The sequence below is a fragment of the Pteronotus mesoamericanus genome, unplaced genomic scaffold, assembly GCF_021234165.1.
Source record: "Pteronotus mesoamericanus isolate MK-2021 breed Mesoamerican mustached bat unplaced genomic scaffold, CSHL_Meso_final contig_90, whole genome shotgun sequence".
NCBI classification, from domain to species: domain Eukaryota; kingdom Metazoa; phylum Chordata; class Mammalia; order Chiroptera; family Mormoopidae; genus Pteronotus; species Pteronotus mesoamericanus.
In genome coordinates this window covers 33,144,213-33,166,105 of record NW_026555277.1, presented here as the reverse complement: position 1 = coordinate 33,166,105, position 21,893 = coordinate 33,144,213, and the positions used below count along the sequence as shown (strand labels likewise).

General features: G+C 36.8%; 1 protein-coding gene across 1 annotated transcript in view; it reads left to right on the top strand.

The window, feature by feature from the left end:
• Positions 1–1,993: 1,993 nt before the first annotated feature.
• DNAJC24 (DnaJ heat shock protein family (Hsp40) member C24) overlaps positions 1,994–21,893 on the top strand; it is a 48,386-nt gene continuing 28,486 nt past the window's right edge. The window contains exons 1-2 of the mRNA XM_054585967.1: positions 1,994–2,081; positions 2,888–3,031. Of these exons, the coding sequence (XP_054441942.1) occupies positions 2,921–3,031 (111 nt within the window). The 5' untranslated portion in view covers positions 1,994–2,081; positions 2,888–2,920. The remainder of the gene's footprint in view (positions 2,082–2,887; positions 3,032–21,893) is intronic.

Genomic DNA, 21,893 nt, shown 5'->3' with positions numbered 1-21,893 from the left:
AAATTCAGATTATAAGACAACTGATATGGTTTTTCAATAAGCCAATGGCAGAAAAAGAAAAGAAATAAAAACAAGATAGTAGTGAAGTAGGACTGCTACAGCTTAAAAGATATTTAAGAAACAAAACAACAAAATGCCATGTGTAGACTTTGGATTCTGATTGAAGCAAACCAACCATAAAGAAGACATTCCTGAAACAACGAATGTTGTAAATGTAAATGTAAATAAAGACTAGATATTAGATGTCAACAATGAATTACTGATCATTTTGGCAGAAAATGACATTACAGAATTTAAAAAAAAGTTGCAAACTAAAGTATGCTTTAGAGATGCAAAGTAAAGTATGTCAAGATCAAATGACAGAACACTTGTGGCTTGCTGGAGGTGGGGGCAGGGGGGTGGAAATAAGTGTATCTTACTTTCCAAACCCAAATAAATAAATACGTAAAAAAATGAACTGAGGAAATTTAGGTGCTGTGATTAGACTTTTCAGAATTTGGTGTAAAAAAAGATAAAAGAGATAATACAATATCCTAATGAAATCACAAATTAAGAGCTCTTTTGTAAAAACTGGATGAGTTGAGCATCATTGTCCATACAAGGAAGGACTAAGCAGAGGAAAGGAGCGCCAGAAAAGCTTGAGGGGATAGTACTGAAAAGGAGAATATTCGGTACAACACTTCATTCCATCACTTTAGGTATTTCCTTAGGGCTACGCAGAAGGCATGTTGGAACCCTGATCAAACTAGATTCTTCAATTTGGTATAATGCTTTTTTGTGTCTATTTTTAAAAATGGCAACATCCTATGGAGAACCTAATTTATACATATAGTTTGAGATTTTCTTTTTTTTTTACTTTCCTTTGTCATTCAGTCATTCTCTATAACAGTTGGCCATATTAAAATATTTTATTGAAGGTGTTTAGGTTTATCTTGACTAATCCTCAAACTGAGATTTGGTAGAAGATAAAAAAGAAGGAAAGCAAATTTAAGCAGTAACAACAAAACGACCTTAACATTTCCAAATGAAATTAAATCATAGTGCCAAGAAATAAGACGTAGTTTTTGCCTCCAGGTGCAATGCAGGGAAGAGAGGTCATCGTAAGGTAAGCCGCACAGAGAAGAGATGATAAATGGTAAACACATAATGGAAAAAAGGGAGCGGGAAGAGGGAAAAATCTAACCCCAATGTTTACCGTGCCCATATAGAATGCCCGTAGCTACCTCAAAGTGGAGCAGTTTATTCTGCTTTTTCTGTAAGCTTCAAAGATAGCATGGTTGCCCTGGGAATATGTAGACTTGCTGAGAGCCCTGTTTTGCTATTATAGTTGGCTAGTTAGACTTAATCCTTGGTTTGTTTCCTTAACTACAAAGTGAGAAAAATAACACTTGTCTTACTTGTCTCACTGGGTTCAAGTGAAAGTGAAGCCAGATAGCAAATGTGTAATGACTTGGAAATATTTTCTCTCTCAAACCGGTTGTTAAGATCTAAAAGAAACAATTTGGTTGAACATCCCCCCGCCCCCCAAAAAAATAAAACTGAAAGAAAAACCCTATTCGGCGTAAGTTTTAGTTCTCTTCATTTTTAAATAAGAACATTCGTAGGGAAGCACAGAGACTAGACAGGAATCAATTCTCACCCGTCTCACCACCCCTTCCCCCCGGCCATAGTGCATTCAACAAGCAGAAAAAGGGAGCATCGCTGAGTAAGGCAAGTGGAGGGAGCTTGGGGGGAGGCGGGGGCTGCCCGAAGGGGTGAAGGTGCTTACTGAGGCAGAAGACAAAGACGACGTTGACGGAGCAGGGACAAGAGAGAGTTTAGAGCGAGGAGAAGGACGATTTTTTTTCCCCCACAGCTCCAGCACGTACTGTTGCTAGTAAACTCCTAGGAAGCGGCGACTGGTTACCATAGCGACCGCGTCCTGTAGGGCGGAGCGGCGCTACCGACCAGTGTCACGGCCACTTCGCCTCGGCTGGAAACGTGGTCACGTCAGAGCAATACTTCCGGCGGAAGAAGAAGCAGGTTCCGAGTGTTGGCCCATTGCTTGTAAGCAGTCCGTCCCAAAGCATCTATGAAGTTTGGTAAGTTTGATTTCGAGTGAAGCCAGGAGAAGGTACTCGACTTTGGCTGAGCGATACAGCTTCCTGTGAATCTAGCGGATTTCCAAGCCCCAGTCTTGAGTTCCTGGCTGTCTCGTCAAGTTCACAGCTGTGGGCAGAGGTTTCCTGGCTTCAGGGGCTCCTGACGGGGTCTCTTCTGTAGACTGGAGACTGCGGACAGTATCCTTGAGTGTATAGTTTCGGGGTGTCTTTGCGGGGTCTGCAGTAACAGGGACTCTTGCTCGCTACCTCCTGTGTGACTCTCCGTGTCATTCTTTCAATATAACTTGGAAGAAATGTGAACTGAATAACTTAAGAGGCAGTGCTCCCAAATTAATCTTAATTATTTGGTCTTTTGCTTTGCTTTAAAAAAAAATAATTCGTTTTGTAAACTTTTACTAAGCGCCTTTAGTGTATTCAATGAATGCTTCCTGTGTGCCGCTTTTACCATAAGACAAGTAGAAATACCTTCTTAGAGGGTCACCCATCACTCGGCTTCCTTATTGAATTTTATTTTTTTAATGCTGTTGTATATTGATTAATTTAAGATCTGATTATATAACATTTAACATCTAACAGGTTTTCCACACTTGTCTGTACTCTTATACATGAAATCCTTGGGGCGGTTTAAACAAAACTGTATGCTTCCTCAGGTTTGCATTGTAGTCATGATCTAGTCAACCAAATATCTAAATATTAAAGAACTTAGAACAGCAGTATTTGCTTATTTCTTAGGTACACACAAACTGTCATGAATTTAATTAATTGTCATCATTATTTTTATTCAGCTGATCTGAGAAGGCCTACTTCTTGTTCAATGGATGATGGCATTTGAGCGGATACCAAAAAAGGATTGGTACAGCGTTCTGGGGGCAAACCCATCTGCAAGTGTGTCAGACCTAAAACAAAAGTATCAGAAACTCATATTAGTGGTAAGTCTGTTCTTTCAGGTTTTAAATCATGGAGGAAAAATCAGTTTCTTTTTTATGTGACCAGAAATTGGTTTCCATAAAATGAATATGTATGGTTTTTGTGAATGCTGGGAAATGGGAGGGTAGTGTTTTGTTTTTTTTCATAGTAAGTATATCCACTTGTTCACTATTTATCGAAAATATTTTACTCTTTTCATTAGGTTGTCTTAACAATGTGGATCTACTTCTGGACTCGATTCTGGTTGATTTACTTGTCTATCCTTTTACTTATACTTCTGTCTTTATTACTGTAGGTTTATAGTCAGTTTCAAAGTCACGTAAAGTTAGGTTCTCTAATTTTATCATTTTTCAGTTTATTTTGGTTATTTTAGTTTCCTCGCATGTCCATAGAAATTTAGAATCAGGTGTTAATTTCTATTTTAACAAATCCTGCTTGCATTTTAATTTTGGCAGAATGGACATCTTAACAATAGCGAATCTTCTAATCCATGAGTATTTTATAGCTCTCTATTGCTTAAGTCATCTTTAATTTCTTTTAGAAATATTTTAGAACTTTTAGTGAACTACGTACATTTTTCTTAGGATTTATTTCTAGTTTTTTGATGTTTTTGCTTCCATCATAAGAGGTATTTTTTAAAATACCGTTTTCTAGTTGTTGATTGATAGTATATAGAGCTATAGTTTATTTTCATAGACTGATTTTCTCTCTCACAGTCTTGGTAAATTTGCCTTTTTAGTTGTCTCATAGCTGTTTTTGTAGATTCATTAGAATTTTCTACCAACACTACTATGCCATTCGCAAATAAACAGGCCTTTAATTCTTTCTAATCTATGTGCCTTTTATTTATGTATTTTCTTGCCCTAATGCACTATTTATGTGCTTCTGTTACAGTGTTCAGTTGAAGTAGTGAGAGCAAATACCCTTCCCTTGTTCCTGATTTTAGGAAGGAAATTTTTTCAGTATTTTACTATTACATATAATATTAGCTGTATGTTTTTAAGATACCCTTTACCAAGATGGGTAAATTCCTCCTATTCCTAGTCTGCTAGGAGTATTATTGTGAATGGGTATTGAACTTTGTTAGGTTTTTTTTTCCTACATTAATGGAAGTTTGCATGTATTAATTTCCTCCTTTAATTCTTGAGTTCCATTGATTTTTTTAATGTTAAATCTATTTTGCATTGCTAGGATAAACAAATCTCACTGTATTATGCTTTTATATATTGCAGAATTCTAATTACTCTTATTTTGTCAAGGATTTTTATGTCAAGATTCATGATGTACGTTGCGGGGATTTTCTTTCTTTGGATGTCCGTGGCTAAATTTAGAATCACAGTTATGCGGGACCCATAAAATAACTGGGGAGTGATTCCATTCTCTTTCTTTTCTGAAAGAGTTATATGAGATTGCCCTTATTGTTTATTTAAATGTTTAATAGAATTTACTAGGGAAGTCACCTGGGCCTGACATTTCCTTTCTAGGAAATTTTGTAATTATGTATGTAATTATTTTCAGAGGCTATACAGCTATTAAGATTTTCTATTTCCTGTTGCAGTTTTTAAGAATTTGTCCATTCCTTTTTTATGGAGTCAAATTCATTTTCATAATGGCCATACTATCTTCTTATTATTCTTTAATTACTATAAGGCATGTAGTTACATTTTCCATTTCATTCTTTACATTGGGAATTTACATTTTTGATTTTCCTAATCAGTCATGCTAGAGACATCCCTTTCATTAACCTCTGAGAAAAAGCAACTTCTACTTTGTTGGGGCTTTTTGTATTTTTTGTCCATTTTTCTTCACTTGATTTCTGTTTTTTAATTTTATTATATCCTTTCTTCTACTTACTTGCTTTTCTTTTCCAGCTTATTAATGTAGAAACGTACATTATTGATTGTATACCTGTCTTCTTTCCTTACGTAGCCATTTAATGCTGTAAATTTCTCTCTAAGCCAGAAGCACTGTTTTAGTTGCATCCCACAAATTTTGATGTATATTTTTATCATTTAGTTTAAAGAGTTTTAAAATTTTTCTTGTAATAGTCCTCTGGGTTACTAGGAAATATATCATTTAACTTCTTAATGTTGGAAATGTTCAGATCTTTCTTGTAAGGATTTCTAATTTAATTCTCCTGTGGTTAGAGAATGTACTTGATATGATTTTTGTTCCTTTGGCATTTGTTGAAACTTCTTATGGTTCAGCATATGGTCTCTCTTGAGGAATGTTCCCAATCACTTGAAAATGTGTATTCTGCTATCTATGAATATAGTGTTCTAGAAATATCTATTAGGTTACATTGGTATGTTGTTCAAAAATTCTATATTCTCATGGATTCTTTTTGTGTATTTAGCTTATCAATTTATTATGGATTTTCCTATTTTTTATTTAATTCTATTAATTTTTGTCTTATGATTTTGGGATATTTTTATTAGGTGTCTTTGTGAATTTGAACTTTTGATCATTATAAAATTTCCCTCTCTATTCCTCACTGTACTGTTTTTGAAACCTATTTTGATGTTAATATAGCTACAACAGCTTTTATGTACTGTGTATGATTTATCTTTTGCCAAACTTTCAGTGTGTCTCTTTTATGTTTGAAGTGTTTAAGTATATTTTATTGATCATGCTATTACAGTTGTCCCATTCTTTTTTGTCCCCTTCATCCCCCTTCTCCCGGTACCCCCATTCCCTCCAGCATTCCCCCTCCTTAGCTCATGTCCATGGGTCATACATATAAGCTCTTTGGCTTCTCCATTTCCTATACTATTCTTAACCTGTTCCTGTCTATTTTGTGCCTACCAATGATGCTTCTTAATCCCTATACCTTTCCCCCCATTCTCTCCTTCCCCGTCCCTGCTGATACCCCTCCATGTGATCTCCATTTCTGTTATTCTGTTCCTGATTTGGTTGGTTGTTTTTGTTTTGTTCTTTTAGGTTCAGTTGTTGATAGTTGTGTGCTGTCATTTTACTGTTCATAGTTTTGATCTTCTTTTTATTAAATAAGTCCCTTTAATATTTCATATAATAAGGGCTTGGTGATGATGAATTCCTTTAACTTTACCATATCTGGGAAGCACTTTATCTGCCCTTCCATTTTAAATAATAGCTTTGCTGGATAGAGTAATATTGGATGTAGGACCTTGCTTTTCATGACTTTTTGAATACTTTTTTCCAGCCCCTTGCCTGCAAAGTTTCTCTAAAAAATCAGCTAACAGTCTTATGGGAACTCCTTTGTAGGTAACTGTCTCCTTTTCTCTTGCTGCTTTTGAGATTCTCTCTTTATCTTTAACCCTTGGCATTTTAACTATAATGTGTCTTGGCATGGTCCTCTTTGGGTCCAACTTGTTTGGGACTCTCTGAGCTTGCTGGACTTATATATCTATTTCCTTTGCCAGATTGGGGAACTTTTCTTTCATTATTTTTTCAAATAAGTTTTCAATTTCTTTTTCTTCCTTTTCTCCTTCAGGCACCCCTATGATTCAGATGTTGGTACGTTTAAAGTTGTCCCAGAGGTTCCTAAGCCTCTCCTCATTTTTTTGAATTATTGTTTCTTCATTCTGTTCAGGTTGAATGTTTATTTCTTCCTTTTGTTTCAAATTGTTGATTTGAGTTGGGTTTCCTTCCCTCACTGTTGATTCCCTGTATATTTTGCTTTATTTCATTTGGTATAGACTTCACTTCTTCCTTTACTTTTCGGCCCTCAATCGTTTCTCTGGGCATCCTGATTTATCAGAGTTTTGAACTCTGCATATATTGTGTTGGCGGTCTCCTCGTTGCTTAGTTCATTTTTGGAGTTTTGATCTGTTCTTTCATTTGGGCCATATTTCTTTGTCTCGGTGTACCTGTTACATTGTAAGGGGCAGAGCCTTAGATATTCTCCAGGGTTAGTCAACCCACGTAGCTGCGTTTTGGTGTTGTATGTGGGGGATGGTCTGAGAGAGAACAATGTTGCTTGCTCTGCTCTTGCTTTGCTTTCAAAAGACTGGCAATTTCTCCCACTGCCACCACCGCCACAGGTTATTATAGTCAGAGGTTCTGAGGCTTTATTTTCCCTGTGCTGGAACCCTGGGTTACATGGTCTGTCTCGCTTCCCAGTTGTTCCTCCCGGTTTGTCCGCACACGAATGTGGGAACTTCCAGGCTTCCAGCTGCCACCTGGTCCGCCATCTGCGGTCTTGCCAGCATCCTCTCCACCCCAGCGGCCCATTGCTGCCCCTTCTATCAGTCAGATGAATGTTTCTTCTTCAACTCCTTGGTTGTCAGACTTCCATACAGTTCAATCTTCTGGCAGTTCTGGTTGGTTTTTTTTTTTTAATTGGTTGTTTCCTTGTTTTGGTTGTGCAAGAAGGTGAGGCATATCTATCTACGCTTCCATCTTGGACCTTGAAGTGTGTTTTCTTGTATATAGTGAAAAATTAGGGTTAAAAAATTCCAATGTGTCAATCTTTGCCTCTTTTGGGGGGTGTTTAGTCCCCCCAGCTTGAGATATAATTGACATATAACATTGTAGAAGTTTTAAAGTATACAATGTGATGATTGATGCACATACATTTTGCAAAATGATTATGACAGTAGGGTTAATTAACGCATCCATCAGCTCACATAGTTACGGGGGGGGGGTGTGTGTGTGTGTGTGAACCTTTTAAGATTTACTCTCTTAGCAACTTTCAGGTATACAATATAATTTTGATACCTAGTCACTGTACTGTACACTAGATCTCCAGAACTTAATTTATCTTATAACTGGAAGTTTGTACACTCTGACAAACATCTCATCTCCTCCACTCTGTAGTTCATTTACACTTCATGTAATTATTGACAGTGTTTGGGTTTGATTCTATAATCTTTTCGTTTTTAGGTTTGTCCTATTTGCTGTTATTCTGTTTTGCCTTTCTTACCATTTTTTGGGTGACTCAAGTATTTTTTCAAGAATCAAGTATTCTATTTCTTCTGTCAAATTTTTAGTTACATTGCGCATCATTTTCACTTGATCCTCTACTATACTCATCATAATTATTTTGAAGTTGTCTGATAATTCTAACATCTGGGCCTACTCTGGATCTAGTTCTATATCCTTTTGTAGCAATGGATCACATTTTCTTGCCTCTTTGCGCATCTTCTTTTTTATTGAAAGCCAAAAATTATTTGTAATTAAAAGTAGAGGCTAAGGTAAATAATATCTCTATTCATAGAAACATGCATGCCCTGTTTGTAAGGCAAGCTGTGTGGCAAGCTAAGCCAATCATGTCTTCCTTTGAGTTATCTTTGTTTTTTCTCCTCATTTTGTTATTGAGGCTCTTTTCATATATTTGATATCCTTTGTTGTCTGTTCATAGTCAAGAATGAGATGTCACAGGCTTATTTGGAGGTTCCTGTGCTGACTTAGGGGCTTTCATTAGGTACAGTTAATCAATTTGTTGGTTGGCCCCAAATGTGCAGCATCTGACTGCATTTCTGAGAGGGGAATTCTCAAATTGCCTGTCTGGGAAGACGGGAAGTTGGACTCTTACCTCTATGTGTCAGCTTTTTTCTTTGGTTTTCAGTGCAGAATTGCACCCCACCCCTCAGCCTGATAATCCCACAGCCAAAACCTTCTCTGATCTCTCTGTCCACACAGTAAACTTCTGGCTTTCTGCTGTGGGAGGAGGGAGTAGATGTCTGGCTTTATGATGAGGAGGAGAGCTGGAGTTTGAATTATTTCTTCTAAAGCCTCCATAGTTGTCCTGCTGTTTAGTCATGCCCCTCAACCCAGCTTTCAGAGGTACGTAATACCCCAGTTTCTCAGTTCTTCCTGCTCTGCCTTAATGAGCTCACTTCTTGTCGCTTGCTTCTGGCTTAGGTTTCAGTTTTCTCAGGCAGACTGAATTGGTTACCATTTATTGATCCATTTTCCATCTCGAATTTTAATGTCTCTCACCTGCTTTTTGTATTTTCTGCTATTAAATTTGTTCTTACGCATTTATGTCCTTGCCTTTAGAAAAATTATTATTTTGCTATTATATTTTAGTGGAGTCTTCGACGGGAACAGGGATAATAGTGCATATCAATTGCTATTTATCAATAGTAAAATCTCTGAACTATCCTCATTTCCCTTTAGGGGCCAGATACCCTTCCCTGGCCATCGGCCTTGTGCTGCTCTCTCTCCCTGGTGCCCCTTCCCCTACCTCACCTGATTAACTCTATGTGATTGTTTCAGAATTATCTTAGTTGTAAACCCCTGTCTCCCCTGATCCCTGCCATGTTGCTCTCCCTTGTGGGTACCCACCCCCAGTAGAAGTGCATTTAGTGTTACTTCTCTAGGATGGGAGAGGTATAGCTGGCAGGTAAGGAGAATGAGGTAAGGAGAATGAGCTGGAATGTGATAGGAGGTTCCTTCTGCTTTTCCTTTTAGAAGATAGAGACTTGAGCCTGTTTAAATTTTATGAGAAGTAGCCAAGAGAGAGCTTGGGATTGAAGTTACAGTGGAGAGCAAGTAACTGACAGTGGCGGAAGGGGATGAGATCTGGAGCAGGTAGTCAGGAAAGAGAGAGGAGGGACCTGTCTCTGCTGTTACAGGAAAGAAGGAAGAAAGGACGGATGCAAGAGCTGGTTCCTGAGCTCCCATTTGGTGGCTTCTTTTTTCTTCTGTGAAAAAGAACACAGAAAAGAAGATAGAGTTTTCGGCTGAGAAAAGGTGAGAGAGAAGGTAGAACAACAAATTGTAAGAGAGAGAATTTCAACAAGTGTTATTCTGCAAAGGCTCCCTATGGGCAGCTATGTGTACTTAACAGTAGCAAGAAGTCTTGGCTAATCAAACAAAAGGCAACAAGAGCTATAAAGAGCCACCATAACAATCAGCCTAAGATCTTGGCCTCTTTTTTGCCTGGGTTGCAGTGTGTTTGGTCCCTGTGTTAAAGCTTAGCACAATAATTTATATTCATAATTACGGCCATGGGTTAAATTACATTCAGCATGTTACATTTAAGAAGGTAAGGAAGCATGCAGTAGTAAATATATAATTAGTAGTGTGTGTATTATACATTATAGTTTGTTCTTTACAGTTTACAAGTGCTTTCACATCTTACCTAGTTTTATCCTCTCAGCAGTCCTGTAATGCAGGTAATATTATCCCTAGGTTTGCAGTGGAGAAAACCAAGGCTTAGTTATAGTTAAGTGATTTGTCTAAAACACACAATTAATAGGGGGTAAAATCTAGGCGTGATCACACACATCCTGTGCCTCTAGACTCTCCCATTATGTCAGACTTCTCACAATTGCCATCCAAAAGGGCTTATTGTTGTTTAAAGGCATAATTTTCAGTTTTCTGGATTTCCATGGAACACGTCATTCATATACAATTAATGGAGTACAATATTAAAGGTCAGACATAATTACTACTCTCTATTTTAATTTTGAATGAATCTAGATTATACATGGCTTATAGAGTGAAACTTATTTTCTTTATTTTTTTTTAATAAGTTTAGAATTTCTAATAGAGTTGTGAAGCAGAAAATTATAAGGGAAAAACCATGCTATTTTATTTATCAGATTTTTTTTGAAAAACGTACTTTTAGTTTATATTCTTGCTTTCCAATTTGAATTACCATATTTTCTCAGTCTGATTTTCAACAATTTTTCAAAACAGGTGGAGAATAAAATTACATTTGACAAATACCATTCTGTATCTAATTTTGTAAAAAGGCACATTTATTTTGTGCACTTTTCTAAGTTCAGAAGACTTTGAATTTAACACCTCCTACATAATTAGTTGTTGGGATAAAATATTGCTAAATCGTAGGCTGCTAAGTTTACAATACATGTTGATCGGGTAAATACTATTTCCTTATTTCAAATTTTGTAAACGTAGTGCTTATTCAAGGCCCTGATTCTGAAAAAACTCTTATTGACTGAGGTATTTAGAATGCTTTAAAGATACATATAAATGTGAAGTGCAGAAGTAGCCTGAAAGATGTATGCCACATACAATTGCCTGCTGCCTCAAAATTCGCTATATAAAAATAAAGATAATTAGCTCAGCATTTCCTAACAGCATTTCATTAACAGGGATTTTACTTATTAATAAAAGTGCATTGCTCTTCTTTTCTATTTATGAATCAATTTTTAAATATTTTTTATTTTTCTACTAAAAAATGTTGAATAATAATCCATTAAAATGGTCTAAGATCAAGAATGATTAGTTATGTTAGTCCCATTTTTTGCATTTATACACAGGAAAATTTCTAGTCTTCTCCCCACCCTACAAAGGTTTGTCAGATTGAAATTTGGGGGTCTTTTCCCATTGATGCTGATAATATTACAGGGATACCTTTCAACTGGAAAAGAATTATTGTATTGGACATTGATATGCTACTGTTACAGTATGTTCCATAATCTTAAAGGAAATCCTTGTAATTTGAAGCAGGAGTATGCAGGATGGTCTAATTCTTAAAGTTGGAAGGATGTACATTACCACTTAGTACTTATGTGGGCATTCAGAGATTATATTTTGATTACAAGTGGTTATATATAGATTAGGATTAAGCTAGTTATGTAATACATTTTAGCTTTTTGAAAAAGAAAGTAGAAGGGATCCCATATTGTTGGAGGAAAATTTACCACACAGGGATGAGGGGAGCTAAGAACAATTCTTTAAATAGTTCTTTTGACTACATTACAAAACAAAGTCATCTTGATTATAGGAAAGTCATTTAGGCACTGAGAATTTTGTGGAAAAATCTGAGAATGTTAGAACTAAAAGTCAGAGGCATAGAACTTGTAATGAGCAGTATAGTTTTCGTTGGTGTGGTAAACTGTTTAGCTGTCATCTAGGTGTCTTACCGGATGCAAGATATTTGATATTTAATAATAAATTACATAGGTGTTTCATGGAGATTCTATTATAAACTAATATTTTAGATGATAAAAGTAGTAGGAATAAGAGATTTTAACTGAATATTGAAGTAATTTAGGCTAACACATAGCACTGTGTGTCAGGCACTCTTCTAATCACTTTGTGTGTATTTACTCATTTAACTCTGTGAGGTGAGATACCATTATTATCCCTCACAGAGAAGGAAATGGAGGCTCAGGAATTTAGTTATACACTGGTTATTGGCAAGAAATTATGATACATTCTACATACATTTGAAAACTGGGTAAATAAAAAGGAGCTGCCTTCTCAGTGTTGTTTTCTTTTCTTTCTTCTCTGCTGCATGCATGCAGCAATTACAGACTTTACCATTAGAGGAAAGGTCGCATTTATGTCAAAGGTGCAGTATAGTAAAGGGTTAAAAAAATGTGGGCTCTGCAGGTAGCTTCCTGGGTTTGAATCTGACTCTGCCATATGTTAGTTCTGTGACTCTGAGCCCGCGCCCTAACTTCAGGCCTTTTTTGTTATATGAAAAATAGATGTGAAACATAAATTACTCATAACAGATATTTATTGAATACCTACTGTGTGCCAGCCCTATTCTAGGCATTTAGTAACTAAATATTTCATAGGGTCATTTAAAGGACTTAAATGAGTTATGCTCATAAAGCATTTTAAAAAATGCAAAAATAATATTAGATGGTACAGGGGTGAACAATTTTTATGTGAATAGTTATATGTTTACTATAGTGTGTGTGTGTGTGTGTATGTATATATATATATATATATATATATATATATATATATATATAAACACTACAGATACTTGGTTTTAGGATGAGGCTAAGTAATAAAATGAGGTAATTTAACACCTAGTTACCAAAAAAAGTAAATAAGAGTATTAATACAATGAGGCTATAGTATAAATTTTGATGACAGTGTAAGAATAACTGAAGTTTGGGCATCTTTAGTCTATACTACAGAACCAAGAGTCACATTCAGACAGAGCAGTACTTGCTTAGCATTTTTTTTCCTTAACTCTGAAAAATATTTAAAAGACAGACACAGGCCTGCTCTTGGGAAGCATCCATCTTTGGGCTTTGAGGTTAGCACAGTTTTAAATTTTCCTCCATTTGTAGATAGTAGCAAGGCGCTACCTTACATAGTGTGGCACTTCTCATATAGTGTGGCAGTAATATTGAGCACTGCACTGTTTTGTCATGAATAGATGTAATTGTGTTATGTATATATTTCCTTAAAGAGGGCAGGGCACTGTGTCATGTTTCATAACAAAAATTTAAACAAATGAAATAAATAAAAGATTTAGTACAGAGAGTTAGTTTTAAGCCCTGGAGATACTGTTACCTGTCATGTAATACTGCTCTATTTGGAAAACACATTATTCTAAGTTGGAAAAAACAAACAAACAAACAAACAGTAAATCTCAAGGGGCAATTAGCTCGATTAGGTTGTTGACTAAATGCATCATGTTTTTGCTCTTTGTTATTCCTTTACTGTAGACCATTGAGGTTTGTGGAGTTTATGTTCCTATGTTGAGTATCTCCATACTTGTCCTATAATTGAGGACTTGAACTGTTGCATTAGTATTGAGAGTAAAACAGAAGAGGGAGATGAAAGACGATACAGAGGTGGATTCAGTGATGAATTGAATGTGTCAGGAAGTGGAAAATTGAAAATGAATTGCCATATTGAGCTTAAGTTACAGGAGACAGGTTATGTGCTTAACTAAGATGGAGAACAGAGGAGGAAGAAGTTTTATGGGGAAAGATGTTCGGTTCATTAAAGAGCAGGCTGAGTGTGATGTGTCTAAGGAAGAGCTATGTGAAGATGAGACCTTGAGAGAGGTTGAGGCTAAAAGCCATACATTGGGCATTGCCTCTGTACAATCACCTGGGGGTCGAGGAGGTGGGGAGATAGGATAGAACCTTGGGGAATGGCTCTTCAGTAAGAAACCGAAAAAGAACGGCCAGAGATTAATAGGAGTCTATGTAGGAAAGTGGGATGTTACTAAAGTCAAGGAAAAGAGACGGTGTGGCCAACAATTGCAAATATTGTTGGAGGGACCACAAAGGCTGCGGACTGAAACAGTCCATTGGATTTAGTAACAGAACATTTACAAGCATGGAGAGCTAAGCAGCACAGAAATTGGATGGAATTAGTAGGCTTTCTCCCAGTACAAATCAAGTATAAACCCCTGCAACCCTGGGATCTGTGATTTGATCAACAGCTGAATGTCCTAAATACTGAAAATTGGGTGAATTAGCTCCCTGGTTTAGAAGACCACATAATCTGACTCAGTCTATTATTAGTAGTAGAAATGAGTGAAAATTACACCAGAAACTTGGGGGAGGAGTAAAAGATGGCACAGTGGCATTGTGGCACCCTGGGTTCTTACCATGTTTTATTAATAACAGGCATATATTTCCCCCAGTTCTCAAGGAATGTAAAGATAAGATATTTAAGAAGTTTTTTGTGGAGTCTAAAAAAAATAAACTCATAGTCACAGAAACAGACAGTATATTGGTGGTTGCTAGAGGCAGGAGTGGGGGAGGGGTGGACAAAACTGGTGAAGGTGGTCAGAGGTAGAGACTTAGAGTTACAAGCTGAGTAAGTTCTGGGCATCTAAGATACAGCATGGTGATAGTTAACAATACTGTAGCGGGGGCGCCCAACCTTTTGGCATGTCTGGGCCACACTGGAAGAAGAAGAGACGTCTTGGGCCACACGTTATATACATTGTGACACGTAATCACAAAAATATCTCCTAATATTTTAAGAAAATTTATTATTTTGTGTTGGGCCACATTCACAGCCATCGTGAGCTGCATGTGGCCTGCAGGCTGCAGTTTGGACACCCGTTACTTGAAAGTCACTAATAGAGTAGATCGTGAAAGTTCTTACCATACACACATGAAAAGGGTATCTGTGAAGTAATAGATCTGTTAACTAACCTTATTGTGGTAAAAATATATATATATATTTATATTTATATTTATATCTCATTTATACCTTAAACTTACACAATGTTATGTCTCTTATATCTCAGTAAAACTGGGAGAAAAATGTTTCATCTCTTACCCTCCTTAAATCGTGCTGGGCCAGCTGTGGTTTATCTTAAGTTACAACAAACTCCATAGGTCTGAGTTTCATCTGTAAAAAAAAGCCAGGTCTAGAATTTGTTTCTACTATTTTCCCCCCTCTTATTTATGTCTTCAAATATCATCTAGTTGACTCCCAAGTCTAAAATTTATTTCTTAGTTTACCATACTGAGAGTAACTTTCTTTTTGTGGATCCAAGCTTGTTTGGTTGACTTAGTGCATACATTCTAGACAGAGCAGGTAGTGTTAATTGGGACTGCCATGGCAACCTCTCTGCAGTTTGCCATGTGTTTAAGGTAAAAAATAATTCCTTTCACAGCCTTGCCTAAAATTCTGTCACTGACAGTCTTTACAGTTTAATCTGGGTATAAATGCTTCTCAATTTGCTGTTGCAGAAAGTGAAAGAAATCTCAAAATGACTTTCTACAGTAATTATGATCTAACTTGTCTAAGCTGATAGAAAAATCCTTGAAGGGGTGATTTAGGACATTGTTATATTTATCTCATAGTCTGGCTTAAAAGAATCAGAATTTCAGAGCCTCCAATTAAAAGAATTACAGAATGGCAGAACATAAAGGAACCTTTATTGCATAAGACTCTTAGACTGGGTGATGAAATTACCGAGCACAGACAGGTGGAACAAAGATACACTCTAAATATTCCAAATCAAATAATATGATAAAGTTATAAACCAGAAATCACTTTTAAAATTTGTCTCTCGTGACAAATGATTTGACTTTGGGTGATGGACACACAGTGCAGTGTACAGATCATGTATCACAGATACATATATACTTGAAACCTATATAATCGTATTAGCCAATGTCACCCCAATAAATTTAATGAAGATAAAATAAAATATTAAAAATAATAAAATATAAGAACTTGTGTAAAATATTAAAGCTAAACAATAACTGAAATGGGAAAAGTGAATATTTTGTTTTAAAATACATTTACAGTATTTAGAATTAGCTTACAACTTGGTGTACATTATTTTCAGTATGCCAAGATACAAACAAAACAAAATAAAACAAAGAGATATTTTGCCCAGTTCTTTCCAAAGGAATTAATATCACACTTTTTTTTTTAAAGTGCTGGAATTCACTGGAGTATTATTCCATTTTTTTCTCTAATCCATATAAAATAGCTAGAGCTTTATTATGTTTCTTAGGATATATTTCTTTTAGGTATTTTTAAAAAAATTAACCTTATTGAAGTATAATTTATGTACAATAAAATGCACTTGTTTTAGTCACTTCGATGAGTTTGATTGAATAGACCTGTGCAGCCACCACAATTGCAAGAGACATGCTCCGCGGTCTCCCCGAGGCAGCCGTGGATCTGCTTTCACTGCCACTGTGCCTTTCTTCAGTCATCGTTTTAAGCTCTAAATGTTTCTTGATGTTTTATGTGACCTTTAATGAATTAGTTACGATTTTTAAAGAAAGATGAGTATACCCCTTTACTTACTCCTGAAAAGTAAACCTTGCCCAGCACGTTACCTAACACGCTTTCAGCTCCTGGACATGGACAACAGAGTTGTCACTGTTGGGGGGAGGGGAGCCTAAGGGGGCTAAATGTAATGGAAAAAACACAAGAAAGATTATATATTTAAAATAAATAAATGCATTTTTAAGTGTTATATAAGAAGTTCAGTTAGCACATTTTGGGTATAAGTGAATTGCATGGTTTAACATGATTTAAAAATAGTAACTATCATCTTTCGAGGTTTTATTCATAGAACTGTACCATCTGAAATATGAAACACCCTAAAACTTGTCTTCAAGTAAATGATAGATTTTTGCTTATTAATTGCATTTTACTCATTAAGGTTGTGTTTTGACTTATTTTTTCTTCATTTTCAAATTAATTTATTCTTAACTGGAATACTTTGTATTACATATGTGTATGCTTGAATTATTCTCTGTGTCACAAAATTAATGGTGTTGTGCCCATGTTATGTACTAATTAAAGATCAAATAAATTTTTACACCCAGTAATGAAAAATAAAACCTCTTCTCATTCTGTTAGGCTTTGAAATATTTACTGTAAGTTGAACATTATTCTTCTTGCATTGTGTGGGTTGAGAGAGCTCAGAAAAGACGTGTCTTTTTTTCCTGAAGCAACTTAAACTAGCCCTTACCTTTTAGCTGCCTCAAAGCATTTAAACATACAAAACGCAGCTCTTACAGTCCTTGAAGCTAATCCAAAATGTTTTAAGAATTATACCCTTTAAATGAATTAAATGTATGGATATAGATCTATTTATGAGGAATAAAACAGTCAGAGCTTGTCTTCAGTTATTCACTCATCCATTTACTCAACATCTGTTAGGGTTGTACCTACTATATTCTAAGCACTCTTCTAGGTGCTGTAATTGTAACAGTGTTTATTGTTAGGAGGAAGAAACAGATGGTTAAGTTCTAGTATCTAGTGTAATAAATGCTGTTGTATATACAACAAATTCTAAAATGTGGTTTCATGGGGAAGCCTGTGTATAGCACAGTGACGAAGAGTTTTGACTTTGTATCACTTTGCCCTGGTTTTTAATCTCATCTGTACCTTTTATGATCTGTGTGACCCAGCAGAAGTGACTTCGCCTCCCTGAGCCTCCGTTTCCTTACCTGCAGAAATATAGATAAAGGCATTTTTGATTTTTTTTCTTTTTTCATAAAGATTAAGAAAAATAATTAATGAAAAGCATTTAGCCAATGTCTTGCATGTGGTGCCTTTTTACAATTCACCGTCATCACTAGAAATTATGCATAAGATGCAGTTAAAGAACTCTGCAGAGCCATAAAAAATTTACATAATGATATCAAGCAAAATTATAAGTGTTGAGCAAAAAAAGTTAAAAATGGTAAAATTATACTTTAGATGTGTGCTTTTTATCAGGTGTTTATTGCTGTATATGTTATACATATTTACATATTGATATATAGAGTTACATTTATGGAACTTCAAATACTATACATAATGAAAAAATGAATGCTTTTCAAGAGTAGTTTTAATTAAATGGCATTTTCACGTTGCCTTCGGACCTTGACAACTATGAAAACTCATCCTGGTCTGTGAGAGTTCTTTTAGGGTTATTAGACTTATATTAGGAAATAGGGCTATTACTGGATTGTGGGAATGGAAGGGCTAGGCTGCACAGCAAATTTTGCCTGTATTTTGTGGAAGAGAAATACTCGCCCTGGATTGCTATAAAGAACAAAGGCCAGTAATTGTGGGAACATATGCTGCCCACACCAGACTTAGCTTCTCATCCTGATGAAACAGAATGGGTCTCTCTGCACAGTTAGGCATTAGGCTCAGTTTCAGCTTTCACATCTATTGCGATATCCTTTCTTCCTCATGTCAGCCCCTCTCTGATGTGTGTGCCCACCTTTCATTTGGGGCTATGGAAATGAAAGTTCATTTCCAGGGTACTTTCTAGAATAGGAGAAATACCTCTTGGAACAAAACCACTTTCCATTCTATGTCCTTGATTATCTGGTTTTTTCCTTCAGTTTTGGCCTGGAATTCCGTTTTGGCTTGTCAACTCTTTGATGCTTTCAAGAGTTCTTAAATATTATTTTTTATTCAGGTTTGTTAGTTGTTTTCAATGGGAATGGTAATTTGAATACCTAGCCTTACCACTATTGGAAACTGGAAGTTCACTTCCTGTTTGCCCCATTTGTTTTCTGTTCAGTGGAAGGAATTACACGTCACATTTAGGTACAACTTCTTTCTAGAGTTTCTCACTTCTCACTGAGGTACATTCACTGGCTCCTTCCTGAAGTTTCCCCTTGTATCTCATCAAAGCAAGGCCTCCCTTTCTGTGTTCCGCTGATGCACTGTAATTCTGTTACCCCACTGACCACACCTACCTTCACTGTCATTGCTTATGCCAATGGCTGCCTCTCAGCCAGAAGTCGAGGCTTTGAAGGCAGGGATCCTGCCTTGGTTATTTTTCTGTCCTTGGTAACACCAACTTTGTGTACTCTATGTAATAGACTCTCACTGCATGCGTTGGTTGAATTGCCCTGTATTTTGCTGAAATAGAATAGGAGGGAGTCGCCCCTGATATTCTGGCCTCTGCATGTGGGTCGCAGTACTGCCCTCCCTTTTATGTCACTTGTTACAGGTTCGGTGCTGACCCACGTGAACTGATGAGAGCAGAGAGCCACCGTGTGTGAGGTGATGGCCTGGGCGGTCTTTGAGCCCTTTCCACGAGCTTACCCCCTCACCCAGTCAGATGTCTTTCACATCCTCCTCCTTGGGCCTTGGTTACCGTGGCTGTCACTCCTCTTCCTACCAAGCCTTACTTGACTGCCGTCCATCTGTTTCTCGGCCCGCTCTCTTTCACCACTGCCACTCATAGTGCCTACTGAAGTGGCCAGTGTCCCCTGCTTGCCGCATTCACTGGATTTCATGTGACGTTTGCTGCTATCGCAGGTTTCCCGTCTGCCTTGAAACTCTTTCTCGGGCCTTTGTGGAACCTGTTTCCTGATTATCTTGTTGCTCGCTGCTCTATTTTCTTTTCTAGCATCTTTCCTTCCATCTGATATAAATGTTACGTCCTTCAGAGTTTTATCTTTGTCTTTCTTCACTTGTCATCAAATCAGGGACATAATCCCAGGCCCCTGGTGCTTTTGGAGGTCTGTTAATTTCTCAGTTGTTTGTGAAATTGTGTGTGTTATCTCCCTCCAGCTTTTTATCATAATCTTGGAGGAGTTCATAAGCTTGAAAAGTTGAGGACTGCTTTCTGTATGTTCCTATAGTTTTGTCTGCTTCATAGATGACTCCTGACTTCATGTGCCCACCTTCCCACCTTTCCTCTTGTCTGACTCCTGCCTGCCTTCGGTCCTCAGGCCCCTAGTGCAGTGCAGTTCCTCAGAAGTGCTGCAGTAGTCTTCCTGTCCCCGGTCCCCCTACCTGTCCTCCCTACGCATTCCATCCTACATCAGGTTACCTTTTTTTTTTTTGACTTTAGGACAAAAAAAAAGATTATGTCTCTATCATGTAAGCAATGTGGGGTTGTAAGTACGGAACAGTCCATGTTTCTGAACATACTAGGAAGTTTCTTTCCAGTCTGAATCCAGTCTTGCTTTTCAACTTCATCTTTTGTTGCTTTTTCTACCCGACTAACTGTTCTTTACTCATTCCCAGACTAACTGCATAAATTAATTATCCATCTTATGCATAAGATTATCCATATCCGATATGCATAAGATTATCCATATCCGATATGCATAAATTGGTTATCCATCTTAGGACTTTACTGCCTTGTATTTGCCACTTCCCACTGCCTGGAATGCCTTTCCCCTCCCACTCGGCCACAGTTCCTCCACGGGTTGATTCCTCCACATCCTTCAAAATCCAGTCATTATTATGAAACCTTCTAAGTTAACAACTTTTCTATGCTGTCATGATTTCTTCCCATCTCATCCTTTCCACTCTACTGTAATTCGTTGTTTATATGTCTGATCTTCATCACCACACCGAGACCCTCAGGGAGAGGGATCCTGTTTTATTCCTCATTGGGCGCTCATTGGCTAGCACAGTATGTCTTGTAGGAAGTTAATTATAAGCCTCTTTTGAATGGATAAACACACTTTGTGCTACCAGTCATGCGCATGGGTTAATTTTTGTATATTAATCAGAAAAACCTTGAAAACATTCAAACGTGTTTTTTAAATCAGGTTTTAGCTGTTAGCCGTCGCATAAGACAATACGTAAGGCGTTGGTTGACTTCTACTTTGGGCAATATTTTCCTAAGCATTAGGTGGCAGTAGTGTGTTGTACTTGACTTTACCTTCACAACTGTTTTTCTTTTTTTTCCTCAGCCTTCATAATCTTAATGTGGTGTCAAAGTGTAAAGGACACAGTTGTAGTCTTTTATACCTAACTTTCTGTAGCATGATCTTGTTTAAGCTAGCAAGCATCTTACGGAAAATGAAACAAAACGCAGCACCGAGCAACGTCTGCCAGCGTGGAGTTCCCCCTTGCCTACCTAAATTGTGCTCCAATTCATTAGAGAATTACACTGCACCATCTTAACAGCACTTCCTCAGCAACTGTTTAATGGCTGCTTCATAATAACAGTGATTTGCAATAAGGAAAACCAAAAATTATCGGAGAGGATATGTGTTTTCACAGCATTCTAAGAAGCTTCCTTAGGCCTTTATCTCAAAAATAGTTCATTGATTATAACTACAGGTATTAAATGCTTTATATTTTACTGTTTTTGTCAGTACTAAGGTCATTTCTGTGGTGTATTGTTTCATTTTACATGCATTTCCCTCATCATTAGGTAGTTAGAATGAAGAAAAATTGCCACCACCTCTCCAGTCTTATGCATTTAATCCCACCATTAATTTTTGAATACTAATATATGAAAATACCAATGCTTTTAGAATAAATTTTATTGCCATTGTAGTTTTATATAGCTTATTAATTCAGTAGCTGTTACATTTTATTAAAGAAATATGTACATTTTAGGTCCACAGGGATGTTTCTGCAAATAAAGGAAATAGATAACTTTCAGAGGAAGCAGTACTAGTATTGATTCAAATACAAAATAGGTAAAGTAAACCTGGGACATTCTCATGTCTTCTTTCTCTTCTGTCTCAGGGATAAAGCACTTGAGGGAATTCAAAACCAGTGTACTGGTATCATTAATGTGGCAGAATGATCAATTAATAAAGGAAGAGCATGGAAGTGTTGACAGAACACACTACCTAATTAGTACCTGATGGCCTTGATGGCCACAGAGCAGAGCCCAGAGTTGCTGCAGGAGAGCAGCCCTGTAGGATCTGTAGACGTACATCACCACCCTTGTTCAGCAGGGATAACTTTGGTTTGCCGTCAGTTTCTTAAGTCTTTAATTATACAAAACCATGTCTT